The sequence below is a fragment of the Lampris incognitus genome, chromosome 16, assembly GCF_029633865.1.
Source record: "Lampris incognitus isolate fLamInc1 chromosome 16, fLamInc1.hap2, whole genome shotgun sequence".
Classification (NCBI taxonomy): domain Eukaryota; kingdom Metazoa; phylum Chordata; class Actinopteri; order Lampriformes; family Lampridae; genus Lampris; species Lampris incognitus.
Genome location: NC_079226.1, coordinates 19,834,169 through 19,858,227, shown reverse-complemented (window position 1 = coordinate 19,858,227; position 24,059 = coordinate 19,834,169). Strand labels below are relative to the sequence as shown.

General features: G+C 44.3%; 2 protein-coding genes across 2 annotated transcripts in view; one reads left to right on the top strand and one right to left on the bottom strand.

The window, feature by feature from the left end:
- ttll5 (tubulin tyrosine ligase-like family, member 5) overlaps positions 1-12,970 on the top strand; it is a 49,708-nt gene extending 36,738 nt beyond the window's left edge. The window contains exons 29-32 of the mRNA XM_056296181.1: positions 2,087-2,289; positions 6,079-6,161; positions 9,559-9,670; positions 12,610-12,970. Coding sequence (XP_056152156.1) covers positions 2,087-2,289; positions 6,079-6,161; positions 9,559-9,611 — 339 coding nt within the window. The 3' untranslated portion in view covers positions 9,612-9,670; positions 12,610-12,970. The remainder of the gene's footprint in view (positions 1-2,086; positions 2,290-6,078; positions 6,162-9,558; positions 9,671-12,609) is intronic.
- Positions 12,971-13,097: 127 nt separating this feature from the next.
- tgfb3 (transforming growth factor, beta 3) lies at positions 13,098-23,954 on the bottom strand. The gene is made up of 7 exons (XM_056296176.1): positions 23,172-23,954; positions 17,911-18,074; positions 16,352-16,481; positions 16,084-16,188; positions 15,101-15,272; positions 14,337-14,490; positions 13,098-14,235 (listed from the first exon to the last, which is right to left on the bottom strand). The coding sequence occupies exons 1-7, from the start codon at positions 23,515-23,517 to the stop codon at positions 14,077-14,079; spliced, it is 1,230 nt and encodes a 409-aa protein (XP_056152151.1). The 5' UTR covers positions 23,518-23,954; the 3' UTR covers positions 13,098-14,076.
- Positions 23,955-24,059: the final 105 nt, after the last annotated feature.

The window sequence follows — 24,059 nt, the reverse complement described above, 5'->3', positions numbered from 1 at the left end:
TCTCCTTCCACTTTTCTGGTCCACCCTTATGGATCACTCTGTCTGACCGCCATGACATTGAGAATCTTCACTGAGACAGAGGTCTCCAATCCTGCAGCTTTTTTATGCACTCCATCAAGACCCATTCTCTTTGGCTCTGAGTAGAATGTCCCAGTAAATCCTCCTCCACAGAAAACCCTCCTCCATTGGTTAGAGAAGATAATTCAATGGCTTGACCCTATTCTGTAACAGCACAAGAGAAACCATAGATGGGCTTTGGTCTTGTTGATACTAACTCACTCCACATCCCTGCAATCACCTCCCCTGTTTTCTTGGTCTTATGGGAAATTTTATTGAAGTGTTTAGCTCTACTGAATACAGAAAAGGGTTGTGTGCATATTGGAGTACTAGTGTGTGTGTGTGTGCATGCTTGTGTGTGTGTGTGTGTGTGTGTGTATGCATGTGTACGCACACGTGCATGCATGTGTGCGTGCGTGCATGTGAGTGAGAAGGCCAGTGAGAGGACTGTTCCGGCGCTCTAGTCCGTGTTCCAGTTTCTGGGTGCAGACTGCTCGGCTCCTCCACAGGCTTGGCCCTGGGCCACCTGGCAGCCAAAGAAAGGTGCCCTTCCTGGCCCCGCTCAAACTGCAGCATGACTATGGACCCTGCAACCTGGAAACCTAGCCTCTCATTTATCAACACAGAAATTACATCAGATATTCCTTGTCACGCTGCCGGCCTTTTGAATGTCTGCACTGGGAAGCTGGAAAACCATTAGCTTGTTAGGTACATAGATGTATAAAGTGGCAGAGAAAATGGCATTGACATGAGATGTGGAAGGAATGTGTGCTAAGCATTCCCCAGCATCGCAAGGACCCAGTGAATTGTTGCTCTTAAATATTATGTCAAGAAGGGAATGCTATTTTCTTCCTTCCTGAGCCTTTGAAGAACAATCTTGTCTAAACAAGTAAATAATGTGAAGTATTTGCTTCTTCTGTGCTGCCAGTTTTAAAAAATGTTGAGCCTGTTTTGATAAGGGATGGCATTTCATTAATTTCCTCTCTAATTCATGTCAAGGCCTTTGATATTTCACCTTAATGTCCTGAGAGAGCATTTCTTTGCGATGAGTAGTCTAACCCATTCCTAATTGATGACACTTCCGTTTTCCTCTTTTGGTATGGGTGTAGAGTATGAATTATAACAAATTCTTAACAACTCATTAATTGATTTTTGTTGTTACAGTTGTGCAGGCAATGAATACCTATAATATTTAAGTGATAGTGTGGGTTTGTGTATATGCGCATGCCTTTCCAGTTAAGAAGTGCACCATATCACTTGTGAATAATCTGTTTAACTTTTAATTTCACAGTTAAATAATGTACTACATTCACAATTGATTATTTGTACAAACCTCCCAGTAGCCAGCTTAACCTCTGTTTTGCATTTTACACTGTGTATATGGTGAGGTGCCTTATGTGATAATGTCCATTCCCCAATTGTATCCGGCCAATTACCTCGCTCTCCCGAGTCGTGCCGGTCACTGTGCCACCCACTCTACCGATCTGGGGAGGGCTACCACATGCCTCCTCCGATACATGTGGAGTCGCCAGCCGCTTCTTTTCACCTGACAGTGAGGAGTTTCGCCAGGAGGTCATAGCACAGGGGAGGATCCCGCTATTCCCCCCCAGCCCCCCCCCGAACAGGCGCCCCGACCGACCAGAGGGGGCGCTAGTGCAGCGACCAGGACACATACCCACATCCGGCTTCCCACCCACAGACACGGCCAATTGTGTCTGTAGGGACACCCGACCAAGTCAGAGGTAACATGGGGATTCGAACCAGCGATTCCCTTGTTGATAGGCAATCGAATAGACTGCTACGCTACCCGGATGCTTACAATGTCCACGACATATACAGAAAGTGCCAAATGTGTGAAGATGTTAACTTGTGCTGTGGCTAACTAGATAAATACTAAATACACAAGAGGTGAACGGCCACAAGCCCTCTAACAAAAGTTAGTTGCTCAAAGAACTCATTTGACCTAAAACAGGTGTATTCACTTGACTTTTCTTTTGTTTTGTAAACCATTTGTCCCTCTTGATTCTAGGCCCTGTTGCCAAACCAGACAAATGATCCACGGTCCCAAGCTTCAACTGCCTCATCCAGCTGCCCTCCAGCGAGTCACCCTGTCTGTCCCAGTTACAATCACAGCCACATCCAATCCGGAGTTGGGCCCATTTTCACTCCAAAGCCACCCTGCAGTTCCCGGGAGGGCCTGGTCAGGAAGACAGCAACTCAGCGCCTCAATAAGTAAGACCAAGACTGTAGTTGTTTTGGCTCCACTGGAACCCGACAAATTCTGTTTCCATGTTACTTGAATTTGGTGCAGCTAAGTGTTCAACTAGTTTATCATGTAGGTCGTGCCATGTTAAGCAGTTCTTGTTGGGTGGCATTGACTGGACCCTGCTTGTGGGGTGAAACGGGGTCCACAGCAACAGTGAGTTCAAGAGGAAATGGCCAAGGCTAATGAGAATACGTGTGGAATGGAGCGCTCACAGTCTCTTGGCTGCAGGCTGTATCTGCCTGTTCAGTAAACAACCCCATCACAGGCCTGATTTCTGCCTGAACCGTAAACAGAATGTGGTTCAATGGCAGGGCCCAGGCCCTGAGCACTATTTAAACCCTGTTTGGTTTGGAGATAAGCTGAAGAGCAGAGTTCGGGGAGAAAAAGAAAAGAGAGGAGTAAAAAGAAGTGAAGGAGGCTGAACTGCCAGCTGTTTCCCACGGCATAACTTTATTAGCCAACATCTGGCCAAATTACACAACAATAGCAAACCCTGGTGATGGAGGCAGCTTGTTTGTTTACAGCACATGGCTGCAGTGTTGGTCAGAGGATTCTGAGTTTTCCTTCACTGTGAGGAGAGGACAGGACCTGTGTTTCTTTTTGGGTGGTGAGGCGGAGGGCTTCTTCGTGCGAGTTTATGCATTGTGGGAATCTCCCACCTGCCTGAGTATGTATGTGGCCGATTTGACTGTGGTTTGTGTTGGTGAGACCAGAGAGCAGTAGAGAACACAGGGCAGTGCTTCAGAAACCTTATCGTGGGACTGTCAAGCTAACTTTTGCCTTCATTCTGCTTAACTTACTGCACCATAAGAGGGCAGGCAAGCCAATTGTTAAGGAGGCAAGGGGTGTGGGTAGAGATTGTAGAGTAGGTTAGGGCAGCCGAATAGGTGTGGTGTTTGCTTCTGTGTATATGTGTGTGTGTGTGTGTGTGTGTGTGTGCGTATGTGTGTCTTCATCTTCCTGCCAGTTGCTGTGTTTACCCTCTGCGTGTGGAATTCCAGAGCCCCCATCACACACTCCACTGTCCTGCATTTTTGTGGTTGACCAGTGTGACAGGGGAGAGTGTGGGAAAAACGGAAGCTTTAAGACCAAAAATGCACTGATGGAAACACCAAAAGAAAGAATAAAGAAAGGGGAAAAGACAGAATGACAAGGGAGAAAGTAAACTGTCCAGAAGAGGAGATGATTGTTCACAGAAAACGGCTGGATAATGAGTTGCTTCCCTTTATTCCCAGCTCTCGTTGAGAAGGCAATTCAATACCTTGGTTATTATGGCACATCTGAAACCTATCCCAGTGTAGGCTAAGCTCCTCCACCTTATAATAGAATCTCTGTGCTTGGCGTATTAGAACAGTTCAAGGTCAGTCAACTCTCCAAACACCCTCCTAGTAGCCAGCTGGTGAACAAGCCCAATTTTTATTTGACACCAGTCTATGAGAATTGCCCTCATCTCTTTCTCTACTGGGCAAAAGACTGGACTTGTGACAGTTGCACCATGTTTAATTTGAAACTATTTTTAAAATGACACTTAGTGTTACCCTTGTTTGGGCTCACAAACAGATGAAAAAATATCAATATCAAGAAAAAGAAAAGGAATGGGGCAGAGTTTTCTGTTGATAGAGACAAATTGTCTCCTCTATCTGAAGGCCTGCACAAGAAACTCAGTGTCTTAAGAAATCCCAAGAAAACCCTCCATTCATCCTCTCCTTGCACCAGGAGGCCGACCAGTAAGTGTACAGCATTGTCGGGTAATACCGACCCAGTCTGTTGCATTGATTTTTAACATGTGCCTGCACATTGTTTTTAATGACAATAAATTGACTTGACTTGACTTGACTTGACTTGACTTGACTTGACTTGACTTGACTTGAATTGAATTGAATTGAATTGAATTGAATTGAATTGGATTGAATTGAACTGACTGACTAGACAAATTGGGTTTTTGTTTTTGTTTTGTTTTGGGGTTTTTTTGTTTGTTTTTTTTGTTTTTTTTTTGTTTTTTTTCTTCTCCACTACATGTAAAGTTTTAATTGATGTGATAACTAGCGGAAGCTGAGTTAAATTTTGACATTCCTTCACAGTAATACCTGCCTTGGCATTTGTCCCTTCTCATTTTTATTAGCTTCACCCTAGACAAAATATATTTGCTGTTGCAACATATTTAGCAGGGCAGAGTTCTCCAGTCTATCAGCGCATGCTGCCTGCCAGGAGCTGCAAGGTCTCTAACTGCTATGACTCCAGTGAAGGGTTTGAAAGGAGCAATTTGTAATACAAATAAATGAGTGTGTTTAGTATTTTGTTTGTGAGGCTTGGCTAGTTTTGCTGCTGTAACTACGGAAACCCAGGCTGTCGTGTGGCATTACTAATAGGGTGACAATTACAGCAGCACCATTAATGTCAGCCTCGCTGCTGCCTTCAGCCCCTATTAGTCAGCTGCAGCAACCGTTAGTTTCACGGGATACTGTATACACACAGGAGCTGCCAAAAGTGTGTTTATGGTTTAACTTTATCCCCTTGGTCAATCTGAGTAACATTAAGACATGCTTGCTACCAGCGTGCACAAAGGATAGGGCTGCACCTCGACGCTGTTGACAAATGTACCTCACCCATCTTGTTTGGAGATATTTTCAACTGCGGGTTTCAGAATTTTATTTCTTTCCTACATTGGTACTGACCTGCCAGTGACAGAGCAAGAGACTGTTGACAAAGAAAGTGATGTGAAGAGACCAAAGGTCAAGCTTTTTTTTTTCTTCTCCAGCTACATATATGAAAGGGGTTGCTTCCTGTCGAGTTATGCCACACTTAAAGTGGGCCAGTTCTATTTGTGGTTGTGTAATGGTATGAAAGAACAACTGTGCAGCCCCTTACAAGGAGGTAGTGTGTGCCCTCATTACCTTATTAATGCTGCTTTGGCAAGCTGCTGTTACGGGGCGAGAGGTTAATGCCAGCTAAGCTTTATTTATTGTTCCCTCTAAAAAATGCTTAACAGATTTAATGTATAAGGTTACAGACTTGTTTGCTCTCGCTCTTTGCCTTACCACCAATTATAATGGCTTACTTTGTGAAAATGTTGCATTTGCCCAGACATTCCACCTATAGTTTGATCCTGTGAGGCTTTAGGATGTGTTGTTGTCCGTGAGCTCCAGAGCCATGAAGCTCTCCGAGATGAATATAGAAGGTCTTTTTTTTTTTTACATTATCCTTGATTTCATACCATAATTTTCTTACACACAGCAACTGATCTGCTGCAAGTTTCATATACTCAGTTATCACTGCAATCGTCTCAGCAGTGTGAAAAATACGTCACCCAGTGCAGCTACCAAGGAGCAGGAATGTGTCCCCTCACCATCACAGTAGCTCCAGAGAAGCACTCAGTAAATACTTAACCTCTATACCTTTGCCGAATGTCAAGAAACCCCCATCAGTCCACCGTGGACTGGACACACAGAGAGGGCATTTTAAATCAACCCCATTTTTCTCCTACTAGGACATCCCTCACGTCTTATAAATGCAAACATGGAAACATACGCACATACACCAACACAGTTGTTTTCCATCCCTTTTTAGTTACTCAAATTTAGTTCAACTAGAGAGTGATGTAGGAAGAAATACCGAGTTATTTGTAAAGCCTCATGTCAGTTCTTGTAGCTGGTACCACCATAGCAGAAATAAGTGGGTGGTCTCCACCCACTTCATAATCCTTTAGGAATGGGTCATGTCCAGTCCTCACTCTCACTCTTGTGTCTAACCAACAGGCAGACATCCTCAGAGAGCCTTGCTCATTCAACCCCATCCAGTGGCCAGCATGTGGTCTTCGAGGCCGTCCAGGGGAAAACAGGTGGGTTGTGCACGTGCATCATTGCTGTAATCCTCACACTGATGGTGTGCCTTAACTTCCCCACCACCACCCATGTGCACTGTTACTGTAGTCCTCACACAGATGGTGCGCCATTTCTTCCCTACACTGGTGTCAGTGATTACAGCCAGGCATAGTGGCCATTCCTCCATTGAGAACTGATAAACACCACTGGATATTTTTATCTCGAATCTGCTTGCCCGGTCACATACAGGATGTCTAAGTTTATAACACTTAAAGGGCTCTTTCATACTAGTAACTTTTCAAGCCCCATGTTGTAAAAAATTACTGCATTATCAGAGCATTGAAAATACAGTTGAGACTTTTATTGCTACCTTGGTTGAAATGTACAAGTGAAAATACCCAAGGTGAAGGTTTTATCGGTTATTATAACATAATGACGTGTGCCATTGCTCTCTTTAGAGTTTAGGCCAAATAGAATTTAAGCAGCCATAAATGAGTGGGCATAAACACATAATTAACTTTCCAGTGCAGTAATCTGCTGTTTGATCATATAGCCTCCATGTGTCCAAGTCTAGAGGTCAGATTACTGCTAGAGGATAAAGAGGCATTACTCTGATGGCATTTCTCTTTTGTAATGAGATCCAGTGATGGGAATGGTTTGGGTAATTTTCCATCTGTAGGCCATTCTTTTCCAGTCCTAATTGCTGCCCAGCCACCTAATTCCCTGGTCAGTTGTGCTCCAGAAATCACATCAAAAAAATGAAAAATATATAGCTTAGTCTTTTCTTGGTATATTGTGGTCTTATATGCAATTGTGCATGTATGCACTCACATGCAAATCCTCTCATCTTGAAATAGTTGCACAACTCTTTCCATCCTGGATCTTGAGCAGAGGACCAGAGGAAAGTGTTGAGTTTATTGCAGTAACAGTGATATTAAGCAGTTTTTGCTGATGCACATCTGTTTGTCTGATCAGGGATTTTTTTTCCTATAGTCCTCCTATACATTAGCATTAGCAAGTCACACAATTCATCATGTGAGTGTTACACTTGAGCAAGCCCAGAGAAGGCGAGATCTGCCTGCGTTTGTCCAAACTTGAGCTGCTGGAAAAAGACAGTAGCTATGCACCAACTAACCAACCAACCAACCACCACCCCCCCATCCCACTGCTCCCCACACCCACCCCGTTCATTCTTCCTTCTTTCCCCTCAAGTATGAAGGTTGGCGTAAGTTAACAAACATCTTATAAACTCATCAATAACTGTAACTGGATCCATTGGGAGCAGCTTCTGAATTTCATGAATGCATTTTTTCCATCGTTTGGGGCTCAAGGGGTTGGGGTAGTCGCTTCACCCTCAACGTTCAAAGCAAAAGAAAAGAAAAAAGTCTGAGCGAGAGAAAGAATTAGTTCAACACCAAAAAAAAAAAACCTCAGCAAGCCAGGTGTTGCCATGCATTGAGAATGGGACTGAGTTGAGCTGGGACTTTGTGTGTGTGTGTGTGTGTGTGTGTGTGTGTGTGTGTGTGTGTGTGTGTGTGTGTGTGTGTGTGTGTGTGTGTGTGTGTGTGTGTGTGTGTGTGAGGGGTGGGGGTTTGTGGTGCAGAGGGGGCAAGTCAGGGTTTCCAGCCTGCCCAGTGTACCTTTTGTAGTGAGATGACTGGGCTGCTGTGATCGATTCTGACAGGGAGTTGGAGTGGGTCCAAATGGACAGCATTCTCTATGATCAGCTGTCACCCATCATTAGTCACACTCTGTTTACCTCTCTCTCTCTTTTTTGTGATCTCTCTGCACTTCTGTGCTCAGCTAACTCACCCTCTCTCTCTCTCCATACTTTGAGAATGTTCTCGTTTACTTGCCTTCTGTTCATTCTCTGCCTGTCTGTCTGTCTCATATATGCCTACCACCACCATTACTTTTTCTTTCTCTCCCCATTTCTCATTGCACATCTTCAACATCTTTACCTCTTTACCACCCCCCCCCCCCGACCCCAACCACACACACACATACACACACAATCATTTATACATGTTGGATGGGGGAAGAGGATTTTGATGAGGACCCATCAGTGCTTATGAAACTAGATTATATCGAGTGGCCATGTGTTTTTTAAAATCCTCCTCTTGAAGTTCTCAGGGCTCCACAGACAGCAACTGAGAGAGATTTATTGCATTCTGTTTGAGAAGGAAATAAATGCTACACTTGTGCCATTTTAATGAGATCCTGGTCATGTCAAGACTGATAGCTTTAGGCCTTTCCTTACCAAAGTAAAGGTCACATGCAGTACAGCTGCAGAGTAGCATCCTATTGGCTGTTTCCTTCTAACTAGCTAATAAGAAGGTTGATCGTTTCCTTAGAGGGAGAGTGGGTAGGTTACTCTGCAACCCGCCCATATCAACCTTATATTTAGTATTGGTGTTTTTGTTTTGTTAGCAGTGCAGAAGTGGCTTACGTGCAACTGCATAGCATAGGTCTGTATCCTATGGGGTTGTGCATATTTCAGCATGTACAGTGAACTCCAAAGATGCCTCATGAATTTTGATTGCAAAGCATTTCAGCTTCACTAATGTACACATAAGAATAGATGTGGCAATGTGGTTTGTCAGACTTTGATAATTTCTCATTTACATAGTGGGTTAAATGTACCCCTGTATAAAAACTGGCATTTTGTGCTCTATTTCTCCCACCCAGATTTTCCCCTCTCATATTTTTATTCTTTTGATTGTTTGTTTTATTAGTTTAGGGTTCAGGGTTTCTAGTGTGTCGTGTGTGGCGGGGAAGGTAACAGGGGGGTTGGCCCTTTTGCTTCCTTTTGCTGAGCTTGAAGAAGCTGCTCCTGGTGGTCATGTCATCGGGTTGGAAATCAGGGAGATGTTTTTCGTTTTTCAGCTCCTTCAGGCCCCGCAGTGTAAAAGAGCACCAAAATAAACAGAGTCTGCCAAGTGGGAATGAAAGGGAATACTGTTTGGGAGCACAAACACAGCAGTTCCATCTGTACTAGGAATTCCTTTTTACAGGATGCCTGGCACACAGCCAGGTGATAGGCTATAGGGAGTGAAGGGATGGCTGGATGAAGGCTGACTACTGGCTGATGGGGCAGATCTAATGGTACTCCCTTTGACCACTAAGGTGTGAATAGATTCACCAAGAACACAGTGCTCTTGCCAGTATACTTCTCATGTCTTCCCCTCATGAGTGCCTAAGATTAGGTTTCCGAGAATATTGTAGGAGTTTGTTTTCATGATTTCTATCTAGTAGATTGCCAATAGCTATGTGACTCATTAATGTGTGTAATATTGACTTTGTTTGCTTTTAAAGAGTTGTGCTAAGCACACACAGGCACCATGACCAAAGTCTGCTCAGGTGTTACCCTGCTCAGGACCCAGGTTAATTCTGAGACTGTTTGTTGCTTTCCAGGTCTGTCTGTGTACAGCAAGCTGCTCCAGGGCCAGGCACCCAAACATAGATGACATCACAGGGACAAGAACCACATGCCACCGCTCTGCTGGCCCAACAAATGTCTTTGCATGTAACTACACATCCGTATCAACACACACACGCAAACGCAGGTGTATTCTGGGATAGGACAACAGCAGCTAATGAACCTGTGCCAGGCATCAAAAACAGGGGCCTATTAATTTCCTCATGATGCAGCCTCAGACATGCAGGAGGATTGCCTGCCAGATCAGGAATGCCTGTCTTTGACGCAGGTCGGGAATCTGTGGCATAGCTTCAAGATCAGGCGGCGTTTTTGCGCACCCCCCCCCAAAGCAGCCCTCAACCTCCATATCTCAACAGTTGTCCTCCCTCATTCTCCCCATGCTACTGATGCCATGAAAAGATTTTACTGACAGATAGCCTGCAGCAGATGGTTCTCCAAGCCTCGCAGGCACCATGACATGAGGATAAAACATTTTCATTCTCTGTCCAAGCACTGGAATGTGTTCCCTATCCGGTGATGTAGCATTATAAAGACTTGTCTGTCGTCAGCCCTTTAAAAAGGGATACAAACACATTTCAGGTGGTGATTTTGTTAATGAGAGTTATGATGTGTTATTGTGAATTGGCCAGTGTTCAAGAGAATGCCTCAGTGACTTCTCATCTTGCCGCTACAAGCAGTGAGCAAGCAGAGGAGTTCCTTTCATGTGCGGCTGCCTTCTCTCGAAGCCCAAACAGTTGCCAATTTACCTTGGTCATTTCCAGAGGATGTGTTGAAAGTTCAGCATCCTTTGCTTGTTGCGTTACTCTAAAAGGAAACTCTAATCCTTGAATTAAAAATGAGATTGCTCGTTGTCTTTTTAGCTCACAATGAGAAATGTTTCCCTATTATCTGGCAAACATTTTCTATGACGAAAACAGCCATCTTATTTCTATTCCTGTACAGTGTCGACACAGCTAAAGACCGCTGAGATGGACCAAACTTACAAATTAGCTTTACAAGTAAATTGTGTTGCTGCATAAGCTTCACTGAGAATGTCCCTCACATGGGACACCCAAATTTGTCCATCCTATAGACATAATTTAAAGGATATGTTCACCTTTTTTGAACCCAGACCTCATTGCAACGTCACTGGGCATCATTCAGAGTTGTAGAGGAAACATCATCACTGATCACCTCAGTGTTGAGAAACTTCATCCCTTTGCAGAGCCCTCTTGATTAGGGCTGTGTATTGGCGAGGATCTGGTGATACGATACGTATCATGATACAGGGGCTGTGATTCGATATATCGCGATATATTGCGATACTGTAAGAAAGGCGATATATTGCGATTTCATAGGCCTGTGTTCTTTGTGCTCATGCTACTTCCTGTCTCAGTTTACATTGTTGCGTTGGAGTGGAAGAGTCAAATGGCCGAAGATAGATTACAACACTGCTATCTAGCAGTTGTGGGGTTACACACAACAAAAAATGTTTGTCACGAACCTTTACACGTAAACAATTAAAAATCGATATAGTGGTTTTGAGAATTGATACAATATCACAACTGATACTATCGCGATACTCGAGTGTATCGATATTTTCTTACACCCCTACTCTTGATGGGCTTCTTGAATGGTCCAGTGGGACAGTTTAAGCCTTAAAAAACCATGATGTTTCTTCTTTTTGAAAATGGGAAGCTCACAGTAGTCACACATATCTCCATTTTATTTATTTTTTTATTCAGAATATGTTTTGAATAGGTGAAAAATCAGATTTGATTTGGAAATACTTTTTTGCAATTGGTGCAGTATATACCAACTATTTATAATCTTCTGCACTGAGCAAGCAGGAAGTCCTGTACTGCTATAACATGCAACGTTAGCTACAGCTGCAGCTAGGATGTTGCAAAGAGAGCATATTTGCAGAGGTGAAAAAAATAGTCATCTTAAAATGACGTTGCATGGTTTGTGACTTTTTTTCTTGTTCAAAAAGACATGCACGTTAGGGTTAACACTCCTGTCTGTGCCCCTGAGCAAGGCAATGGAAAGAAGAACTGGAGTTGGTCCCCGGGCATGCAGCTGCGTACTGCTCCTATGCAGTAAGGATGGGTTAAATGCACAGAACAAATCATTTGTAAGAATACCATGACAAATAAAACAGCTTTCTTCTTAATGTAGTTTATTAAGACTGTACTGTGGGCTTAATGTTTTCGAACAGGAAATGTATTTTTAAAGATTCAAAAGATCTTAGCAAAGCGGTAATGTTTTTCAATACTGAAGCAATCAGTGAATTTTTTTCCGTCCAATTCTAAATGATTGCCTGCAAGGTTTAAATGAGGTCTTGTTTAAAAAAAAAAACTAAAAAAAAAGTGGTCCTACCTATTGAGAGGCTTGATGCTCAGGCACACCCTTGCACACAAGGAAGGCCTATGCTGCACTTAACAACTCTTCCAGACTGGTATCTTTGACGACATTCAATCTAGTGAACATACTCAGGGTTTGGTATAACATAAAATATCTATGCTGTCATATAGTAAGATTTTGTTGATTGTGAGAAATACTTGAATTGTATGCATAATATGCATTTTCTCTTCCCCCCATCATAATAATAATAATAACAATAATAATAACAATATGTAATGTAGAGTGTTTTTAGAACTTGATTGTAATTTTGTTGAAACGTTGGGTTTGTTAGACTTGGATGATGCTGGAGTTTTTACTATATTTGTAAATGTTGAAATATTAATATTTATGTTGTGAACTGACTGTTATTGTTAAAGCATGCTGAACTGCGAGATTCCTAGAATCCAAATGTGTTATTTATTAGTAGGGTCAATTCTTGTGTGATGATACAAAGTTGTTTTCAGTCACACATTTTAAGCTCTCTTGTTGCCCTTTGTCAGCAGTACACAAGCAGGGTAATTTAGGGCCATTTTTCGATGTTTAGGTAAATAAAAAACATAGCAAGAAATATTGAAAGGATTCCACACCTTGCTAAGCATCCAAGAAAACATACTGATCATGTCGTTATGTGTATCTGTCATCAGAGTACCTGGAATGTTAAAAAAACGGTCAATTCAGACTGCTTCCTGTCTGGGAATAATCCATCCATCCATCCATTATCCAAACCACTTATCCTGAACAGGGTCACGGGATGCAGGAGCCTAACCCAGCAGTCATCGGGTGGGGAGACACCCTGGACAGGTCACCAGTCCATCACAGGGCCGACACATTCACTCCTAGGGGCAATTTAGTACGGCCGATTCACCTGACCCACAGGTCTTTAGGAGGAAACCGGAGCACCCGGAGGAAACCCAGGCAGACATGGAGAGAACATGCAAACTCCACACAGAGGACAACCCCCAAGGTTAGACTACCGCGGGGCTCGAACTCAGGACCTTCTTGCTGTGAGGCGACTGCGCTAACCACTGCGCCACCGTGCTGCCCTGTCTGGGAATAATAATTTGTGTTATTTAAATTTACTCAAGTGTGCTTTCAAATAAACCATCAAACAATGAGAAATGGAACAACTCTCTCCAAGACTGTCCATATTTTAATAAAAAAAAGTGTTTCCAAGAGTAATAAGACAAACATTTACAGTTTGTGGTCAAGAGAAGTGTTCACTTAGTGACGCATATGGTCTCGTACAACAGAGAGGCTTCTTTTCAGAAGAAAGCCCTCCCAGGAAATGCATTCCTGTTGCAATACAGAGGTAAACATTACAATGAAAATACTATTTTTGATTAAAGGTTGTTTTCCAGCATGTCGAATCTTTTTTTTCCTAAGATAAATTTTATCCATCAGCATTTCATCCTAGATTAACAGTGTAGGGAGCTGTGGCATGCACAGCACTAGTTTCCAGCGTGGACAATCCTGTCCTGTGCATCAAGGCCATGCATTGTTGGCTGAGGGATGTGTTTGCTGTTAGCAAACAATTGTGTTGGCTTTACCCCCAATTCATATCACCGAGTTCAGTCTGCATTCTCAGTTTTTTTCCTTTTTTTATTTTTTCCATTTTGACTGCTGTTACTTTCATGTCCTCGAGTATGCAGTGGTCAAAGCAAGAACATGTCATAGTTCTGGTCCTCTTTTCATTTAAAACTGTCCTTGAATACCCATGTCAACTGGCACAAAGGCACAGGCAGTTCAGAATGCTGGATCATCGAGGAAAAAAAAACGGAAAAACAATGAAGCAAAAAGTCCACTGCCATAGGTTTAAGAAAAAAAAAGGAGTTCAGATGATTTTTGAGTGTCGATAACGAAGTAGTGATTGAGATACTCTGGGTGCATGCTGCCACAAAGTTGTTGTTTGTAGATTGATAGGCTGCGTCTTGTCTGCAGGGTCTCTGTGTATGCGAGAGGGCTCGGTTATGGCTGAGGCGGGGGGAAGGGTGTGAAGGTGGACAGAGGTACTCGTAAAGGGGGCAGCACACCACCCTTTCCACACCGTTCCCCCTCCTGAGTAGTGCTGGGCTCTGTCAGCTTGCAGGTCTCTCACTGGGCCCTCAAGACATTTAACTGCATTTGCAGGACTTGACAATCATGTTGGAGAGCTGCTCTACCTTTGGGGTGCGACCCACATAGTACAGGATAGTTAGGGGCTCCAGGTCCTGTGGAACACAGCAGGGCGAGGCCGATGCCTCGGGGTTCAAGGTGTTGTAGAGGCTTAGCAGCTGAAGGAAAAAATAATATGGAGACACGGGTGAGCAAACGAGTTTACAGTTGAGCATTAATGAAATTCACAAATTTGTGTCTTTATTTTGCTGTTTCTCACCGAGCTGTGGGTGGTGTCAGCACTGCGTAGGTAAGGACAGGGGCCAGAGCAGAAGTTGGCATAGTACCCTTTAGGCTCATGGATCCACCGCCAGCCCAAGTGCTGGCGGAAGTCGATATATAGCGGCCGCACACAGCAGTTCTCCTCATAGTTACTATAGGCAAGCATGGGAGAGATGGAGAGACAATATTATCCCTCATTCAGTAGAGAAAACACACCTTTAGTAGTATAAATCTTCCTTCTTATGGCCTCATAACCAGGTATGGGAAAATCTCAGAAATTCCACTGTTAGGTGCGCCCTTATTTTCCCTCTTGGAATAAGACCAGGTGTCTTGGTCCTGCCTGTCAGCTTGACAGGGAATCCAAGGCTGACGAGACGGCGTAGAAGAGGAGGTAGCGTCTCCTAGTACTGAGACAGATCTCAACTTGTATCAGGTTTCTAATTTCTCTGCCATACTGGGCAAGCTGATTAACATGCTTATTCTATGTATGCCCAATTCAGCACTGCAATTTCAGTTAGAAATAAGTGGGTATGCTTTCTTTTAAGTGGATGCTTTATTGCATGACAAAATATAGCCATCTGCCTAAAAGGCAGTGATAGCAGCCGTTATTTTCCAGGGTAATTTTTGAACTCGGTAATACCAGTTTTCCAACACGTGCAGCATCTCCAGGAATGGATAGTACAGGGTATTATTTTAGGAAGGACAGTAAACAATAGTTTGAGTGATTTATTACATTTTCCAGAGCACAGAAAGGTTTCTTACGAGAAACAATAGTTGGTGTCGAGTGCTCGCTTGCGCCTGCGGGAGGAGGACTGAGCATCTAGCCTATGGGGAGGAAGCATCATGAGGATGAGGTGGGGGTAGAGTTGCTCCTTCTGTTTCTTGAGGCGACTCATGTCCAATCTACTCTGCTCCTCATAGTCCCCCTCCATACCTGCGAGAGAGAGAGTCCGGTAAACATGCCAACAGGCAGCTTGATCAACACAACGGGTTGGTAAACAAAAACACATGCGTTGTATTTGGACTAACTAAAAGGCTCCAAGTAGAGGAGCACGGTGAAACCATGACTTAGAAGAAATGAACCCTTCCCAAGCTTTAGTTGTGGTAGATTATATAACATTCAAAGTAAAAATGATCATCTCTGGCAGTGAGAGGCTGGGCTTTGCTCATCTCTGGCCCACTCTTGCTCCTTCACTAGCACCAGTCAAAACTGGACCCTCACTTCATTCTCTCTTCTGTACTCCCCCTGGGCTCATGTCTGCTCATCCAATCTATCCCTGATAGCTAAAGCAGCGGAGATCTCAGGAGAGCCGCCGCCGGTGGATATGGACGCCCCTCTTTAATTCAGGGCCAAATGTCTGAGCACCGTGGCAGCACATTCCTTGTGGCCAAGCCAGTCAGTCAGGGGAGTGTTCCCAGGACCAAGGACCCGGGGGCCCCAATACTAAGTGAGATACCAGACCAATTGTATTCCCATGCTCTGTGCCTCTTGCTCCTTCTTAGAGAGGAAACCCATTATCTGCCCCCCAAAAATGCCTCAAATGAGTATCAACGCTTCAGGCACATGTTCACTGGACGAGACTTCACAGGGACTTTTGCTCAAGACTGGGCTCATAATATTCAAAGTAAGGCTGATGATGAGCTTTCAGAAAAAGAGTGAGGGGAACTTGAGATAGTTGATCTCTGAGAGGGACCTGAGCCGTGTGAGCGTTTTCATGTCACTGAGGTATATCGTGCTACCTCACCTTTGAACTTGACCTCGAGCACCTCATTGACATTAAGAATGTCACCGTTGGGACCGAAGGTGTGGCAGGGACAATGTACACTGACCTCCAGGCCCAGGTTGGTCTCTAGGGAGAAAAAAAAGAGTAGAGGAAAATAAGGGAGGTATTATCCCTCAGGCCATTTTCCTTAATGCCGATGAATTTAAAACTCATTAATGACCATTGGCACAGGCATTGAAATGTTAGCAGTTGGGTCCGATGTATGGAAAGTTTCAGGAGTCCCACTCACGTCGGTACATAAGCCACTCTCGAACCGTCTCCGTGACATCAAAGGATACCCACTCAGGCGTGCCCTTGGTCAAGACATTCTTGCCCCCGATGTAGCGCTGTTTGGCTATGTGGTCATCTTTCTGGAGGGTCTGTGCAGAGATAAAAGTATGACAGACTTCTCTTGGACACACACACACACACGCACATATGCATGCATGCATACGCACGTGCACACACACACACACACACACACACACACACACACACACACACAAAACCAGACGGCAATCCAGCCAGAGCTGTCTGAGCCAGACTCTCCAGAATGCCCTGGGCCAAATGTCTTCTCTTCATGGAAAAAGTGACTCCCTGTGTTGATATCCCCATTTTGCAAGTTAATGCCTGTGTGTTACCATATTGCCAACAAGAACCTGGCCGTCCCTCCCATCAGAAGTTCAAACTTTGACTTTAGCTGATCTTCCAGCATTTTCGATTGATACTGTAACATGCTATTCAGAGAACAGGGCTGCAAATGTTTCTAGAACCGTTTATGTCCTAAATGTGTAATCATGTCTACATTTCGACTATTTGAAACCAAATGTGCTTAATTGACTGTGGAGATGATATGGTAGGATTACAGCAGCGTCCGCAGGGATCACCACTTCCTCCAGTACTAGGCACTTGTTAGAACAAAAGGTTTATCTGTAGGGAGATTTAAGTGAAGTGGGGTGCTAAGTGTTTAGCCCCACAGCAGTGTCGGGATAACCAGGTTCCTGAACATTGACAGCATCTAATCTGGCTTCCTGTGGGAACAGGGGAAGAGGGAGGGGGGGGGGCCTGGGGCTGCCAACGCAAGCCCCTGCCAATCAGCTCCCAACTAAAGTGTGGGGGCGAGGAGCTCTGTTAACTCCCCCAGTGGCTGACCCTACCTCTATCTCCTCCTGGGCCCCTGGAAACAATCTTGGGGCCTGACAGACTGCGCTCAGCCCTGGCCAGAGCCCGCCTCAGAGGCGGTATGCAGTCCGGAGACGCTTGTCTCCCTGGCAGGAAATGTTGGAACCTGATCATTGCTCCCAGTCTCTCACGGGAGATTAATGAGGAAACTTTGCAAAAATCCATCCCCGCCACCCCACAAACAGACGTCCAAAAGACTTACACTTCTGCACACATATACCATAGAAAAACTGCTCGGTCCATATAAATACACAGATGCAGGTGCAGATGTGCAAATCCCCTGTTGAAAGCATAATGCCTCAGTTGAAATAACAATGATGGACAATTGCTTCAAGACTGACAGCTGAGTAAGAAGAAATTACAGAATGGTAATCTAGAGTTTCTTAAAAGACAGCTCTAGCAAGCTCTTAAATTTGTTCTAATGCAGAATCCATTTGACTCAACACACGGAATAATGATCAGACCTTGAGAAGAGGAGAGAGGGAGTTAGGAGCCGAGATATAAATGTTTTCATCTTTTTCGTTGACCTACACAACCCCACAGCAATGAGACTCCTGGGGAAAAAAACTCCAGCACATTACCCCCCACTATGAGCTAACTGGAAATGATTGGTAAGCTCACACACACCTGGTAGAGCTCAATCCTCTGCTCATTCCTCTTGGCACTGGAGTTGGGGATCCGCAGGGCTCTGAACTCGGCCCGAAACAGGTTGGTGGCGTTCTTCTCCATAGTGGAAACATTGAAGCGGAACACCTTGGAGGTGATCCCCTTGGGGCAGTAGGGGAGGTCATCTGCAACACACATGGAAATGTTGAATCAACAGTGGCTTTGAAAAATTCAATTGAAACTTTCCCCCTCATAAAAAGAAATTAATATCTGGCTGTTTTAATCTGACTGGAACCGCAGTTGTTTTTTATTTTTTCTATTTTATCAGATCCCTCTAAACTGTTACCTCATTGTGAACATGTTATTAAAGCCTATTTTCCAGCCATTGTCTTTGCACAAGGGCGGACATGTTTACATTCTGAATATTAATATGCTTGTACTTTCTGCTGAGGATTCAACTCCACAAGCTAAGATGCTTTGCAAATGACACAGCCATTTTAACTATTTCAACCCAATCTCAGGGAGAAGAATCAGGCTGTTGCCATTGGACCATCTGCTTATGCTTTGTGCGGTCCGAGTTAGCAACAAGTTGAAGTCATGAAATGAAAACCAAATGTCCCATGTGGTGGTGGAACAGGCTGGAGTGAGATGGCAGCGTGCTCCTCCCATCGGCGCTGCAGCCCAACAGGTGCTATGAGGGCTAGGATGGCAGCCAAGCATTCCCTGGAACCAAGCAACTTAGCTAGGAACATGTGGAATCGCCTGCCGGAACAGAAAAATACCTGTGCCAATGAGCTGTTGCTCTAATGTAAGTTAGCGGAAAAGTGACTCCTTCATGACAGAGGATTACCGGATTAACGAGTGACAAGCAACACTGTACATGGTGGTGTGTCTGTGCACGTGTGTGTGTGTGTGTGTGTGTGTGTGTGTGTGTGTGTGTGTGTGTGTGTGTGTGTGTGAACCGAGCGAGTGAGCCACACTCGGGTGCTTGTTCTTAGTTCTTTCTCCAAATTATATTATCTCAAATCCAAAAGTAAATTCATTCAGGTCTGTTCTTTTGTGTTCATACCTGCACGTGTGCTTGTGTGTGTATGTGTGTGTATGTGTATGTGTGTGTGTGTGTAGTAGTAGTAGCAACAGCTATGGTAACAGCTGCGCCACGGCCTCCCTCTAAAACGCCTCCTGTTGGACTCCTTTCTTTTTTCTACTCTAATACCATTGAATCGTTTATTATTTTAACAGACCGAGCACATGCAGCTTTGAGCAAAACAAGCACACAGCAAGCTTTTTATGAGCCAAGTGGAAACACTCATTTACAGCCAAGCCATCGCTAATTTATTACCCAGAGCTAAAGCTTTATAACCGACCCCAGGATTTGCTGGTGGTTAGCATGGGCACTGCACCTTGAGCTGTTTTGGGACAACGGAAACTCAGGTGGGGGGTTGTGTGTGTGTCCTGCACAAAGGTACTTGCACATCTTTAAGTATCTGTACTTCATTTGACCCAGGATCCCTTTTCACCGTGTCCTCCCACTCATTAGCTGATATTTCCACCGAGTTATTTTTTCAATTTTCCCCGTTTATAGGTGACCTTTCAGCATTCACTGCAAGCCAGACATTCATACAGGCTTTCCACATAATCTATAAGGAAGCAAACTCAGCAGCCCTTTCCTCCCCCAGACTGCCCCTCATATCTTCGTCTTTGTCTGTGCCCCCCCCCCACCACACACACACACACACACACACACACCACCACCACACACACACACATACATATATATACACACAGTAGGTGGAAAGCCCCACTTTGGGGGGGATTTGAAATTCTAATCAACTCTTTGGTTTCCTTTTGGGTGACCTCATTTTTCCCATTGCAAGGGTTTTAGGTGGATTTCACATTACGGCTTATTTTTGCCAAGGGTCTGAATGTAATTTGTTCCATGTTGATGAATGGAGGGGGTTGCTTGTATAATTAGCGCTAAATGTTTTTTGTTAATCGGCTGACTCCTTCCATTTTCAGATTCGGTCCCAAGGCCAGCAGTGGGATTTGCAAACATCAGATGTAATATATTCTTTGAAGCGATATAGATTATGTTGTTAAGATTCCCTGCGGTGCTGACTTTTTCACAGCTGTGAGTGATCACATTTCCACTAAACGAATAACCCCAAATTAAACGGGTGACCCACTCGGCCTCTGCCTCTGGACTCCAGAGATCAAACAAGTGGCACATCTTCAACACAAATCTGAGTGTGTGTGTGTGTGTGTGTGTTAGAACTATGAATAGGAGGTTTTTATGCTATAGTTTCAATATGATAGTTGTTACAATTAAGATATACTGCTACAGCCACCACCTTACCAGCAGAAAAATACTGTTCCCTGATCAGATTTTAATTAGAAGAGCCAAGTTTTATAGCTGGACATTCTCATTAACACCTTTCCAGCAGTGAATTTATGGCTATTTTAATAGCTTGGTTCGCAAAACGATGCCCAGTCGATCTCATTTTCATATTATCACTCAATTAATTGGAATGTAGATGGGCAGCAAGTGAGGAATTTAATGGTAATGCTGCACAGGAAGGCCTAGGGACTGTTTTTGAATATCTCAGCTCGAAAACCTCCTATAAAAGGTCTCGGCCAGACACTCATCCTTCACACCTTCAGTTCCAGCACATCCTCAGCCCTCTACTTCCTGTCTATATGACCCCCCCCCCATACACACAGCCTGCACCTCCCTTCTCCTCCTCCTTTGCAGGTGACATTGCAAAGAAGCTCCTTGCTAAATACTCTGAGCAGTCTCCTCTCCTTACCCCATTGCCCAGAGGGACGTCTGTGATGTCAGTCTCTCCAAAGCTATGTGGAGGTAAACAAAGGAAATGGGAAGCATGGGGAGGCAGGTGCAAGCCAGCTGCTAAGGTGTCTAGACCTCAAAGACCAGTGAAACATGCCAACAGGGGACAGCAGACATGACTGTTTAAATGTGCCCATGTTGGACACTGAACTAATACTCTGGATTCCAGAATCTGAAATTACAAATTACTAATTCGTTTACTGCCCCATAAGCCACTATGAATCATCCTCAATTTCACTAACCTATGACCCGGAAAATGAACTCAGAGACATTACATCAGCAATAGTCCATTATAGTATCCAGCCAAAATCTTTCCCTAGGAACACAGATAGTTCCTAAATCTAGAAGTCATGTGCAGCTTGAGATGTAAATGGCCAGGAAACCAGGTCTCGTTTCTCTGCACGTGTATGCTTAGTAAGACGATGGCTCCACATAGACACTGGCTGTGGCAGGCTGCTACAGATGAGATAATGTGATGGAGCTCTCTGCTGAAGTAAGACAGCTTTTTTCCACTTGATCAAGGATGAAGAGGGAAAAATGGCAAGGAGGTGGGGGCGGGGGGTGGGGGTAGGAGTGAAGGAGGCTGCCTTTCGGAATAGGCCGGAGAACTCTTCTCTGTTCACTGGGATGACGTCACCTTTCTACTATCCCATATATCAGAAACACTGCTGTCCTCACATCCAGTCCAGTGTCTTTCTTTGCCCTGAAACTGACCCACATCCACACAGAGAGCATGTGGATAAACAAAGACATTTGGTCTTCAAATGTGGTTAGTTCACCGAGATACTTAGGATGCCACATTGGTGGTGTAGTACACTATATTGGCTTTATGATGTGCCACAAAGAGAAACGTATACGATGCTGTTAACCCTGGAGTTATGCTTTTTGCTAACACTAAATGTCTTGCCTGGCAGAGGTGAAAAATATAAAAGAAAAATATTTTGACCAAGTAAAGAGGCTCAGTTAAATGAAAATGTGTCTGTGTCACTTTCTGATTAGGCTAGTATATGAGCATGAAAGGTCAAATCGGACCAGACTCCAAGACATTCCTGCCTTCCAAAAACAGTGAGTGTAAAACCCATTAGATTAAACAGGAATGAAATGCACACTACGGTGTTACCGTGGTGACAGGCACTAGGTGCCAAGGTACCGAAACAGGTCCCGCTTCCTATGAAATTACATAATGGAAAGTCAAAGAAGAGAGAAAATTGATTATTCATCCACGCTGGCAGCTCGTGTTAATGAGGGTAACACCCTCCTTGGATAAGCTGTTTTAGGACAACGTGCCTTGCCAATAGTAAGTAAAGTTCATGTAACGTATTATCGCCATGGAAGCCTACAGTATGAGACCATGGCAGGGTGATGTGTCCTGGGCACCTGGCCATCACTGATCCCACTCCTTAGGCCTCTGTTTGTTTTGGGAGCTCGGGCTGCCTCTGACCATTGGATAAACCCACTTGTAGTGCTGTGTATTTTGAGTGTCAGAAGCACTTTGTGGAGCCTGTGAAACAGATTTGAATAAGGGGCTGAGGCCGAAGCCAGAGGAAGCTCTGTTCGGTGTCACAGCACGACATAAACACCTGTTGATTTCAAAGTGGTAACATCATGGACAGATCAATTTCTGACTTTGAGAAGGCAGGGATCCAGCCCCTCCACTTAAAATTTCCTTTCTCTGGAGGTCTGTTGCAACGGGAGAGAGGGAGAATTGTCCAATAAGCTCTTGGTTAGCACTGGAACAATCAATGGAGCACAGTTTATACAGGAAATGCCAACATGCATGAGCAAGGAAATTTGACCATAATGTTCCCCTCCACACAAAAAAAATAAGAGTAAGGAATAATAAGTTTAAAAAAAAAACAGCCACGTGGATGAAAAATATTGCAAATCTCAAGGCCGAAATTGGAAATGACGTATTGGAGTTGGCAATAAATGCTAGACTTAACTGCCTGAGAATTTTCCTCCATCGGAATGTGTCAGACTTTGGTGTGGTGGACTGGAGTTCCCATGGCTTTGGTGTGAGGTATGTATGAGGAATGGCGCTCATTCCAATTACAGCGTTTACTTTGCCCTCTCTCCGTTGCGCTGTGCGTAAAAGTAGCGCCGATCCGTTCCCCCCCCCCCCCCGTCAGGTGGATACAGGGTAAGTATACCTCCAATAAACTAGATATTTTTTTCTTTATTAAGAACATTGTCCACGCTCTTTATAAAATTACGTTATACACGGGTTACATACTTGTTGTTTCAGATCGTCCTCGTCAAATCTCACGCGCAAACTTTGCGCGAGATGGACCATGGTAATTAATACAGGGTGGGTCAGATTGCACTCAGAATGTCGTCAGTGCGAATAGCAGACACTTGGAATTTGAACAGAAAGTGAGGTGGTGGTGGTGGTGGTGGTGATTATGAATAGCCCATGTAAGAAAATGCAACTTACTGTTTTCCGGCGGACCATTGATCATGTTGAATTTGTAAATCTCCTTGGCGTAATATTCAGTCTCCGTGTTATCCTGACCACAACTTTGCTGCCTGTCTCTTCCCAACTCCTCAATGAGCTCCTTCGTGCTATTGTAAAGCGCCAACACCTGAAACGGGACTTGATTTGGACCGATTGTCTGTGGCGGACTGGTCAGCCGGAGTTTGCTGAGAATCTGCCCTCGGATCGCCTCTACTCTCTTTTTCTTGATGTGATCAATGTCCACGGTGGTGCAAGTGGACAGTGACAGAGTCATGGTCACACAGTTTGAGAGGAGGAAAAACAGAAGTGCCTTACCCAAATTCATGTTTTTTTTCTCTCTCTCTCTGCGTTTTTACTCACATATGAGATTTGTCAAGGTAAAAAAAAAGACAAACTAAATTCCGATTTGAACAGAATCCCTTATTTCGTTTCATTCAAGTCGTGAGTGAGTTCAGCTCTTCGAGGAATCCCATGTTGTCAAGTGTTGTGTCATCTGTGCAAAACGGGCATTTGCGAGAGAGCAGTAATCCATGACATTTTCGGAGAAACGAGCGCGATTCTTCATCAAAACGGTCTGTCCTATCCTTCATTCCCTTTGTCTCCCTCAAACATGTTTTTTCCTGCTTCTTTAATTTATAAAGTATCAATCGCTGCACCACAGTTTTTTCTCCATTGCATTAGCTCTTGCCATCCACTTGTGCGGGTGTAAACACGTCTTCCAGGTCCGGCAGCAGCAGCCTGGCCTCTAACACACTTAACGGATGCACTTTCTACGCTCACTGATGCTTTATAGTCAGAAGTGGCTGTGACGTTTTGGAGGGCGGGACTGCAAATTAGCCTACTGGGACAATAAAGTCTGCCTTGTTC

Bases quoted from the DNA above. Each gene is read 5' to 3' on its own strand.
- tgfb3 (XM_056296176.1), bottom strand. From the start codon at position 23,517: ATGAATTTGGGTAAGGCACTTCTGTTTTTCCTCCTCTCAAACTGTGTG. The intron at 16,482-17,910 runs GTGTGTGTGAGC...ATCTCTGCACAG, and splicing joins AGAGGATTGAGCTCTACCAG to ACCCTCCAGAAAGATGACCA. The intron at 15,273-16,083 runs GTGAGGTAGCAC...TCTCTCTCGCAG, and splicing joins GCTCGAGGTCAAGTTCAAAG to GTATGGAGGGGGACTATGAG.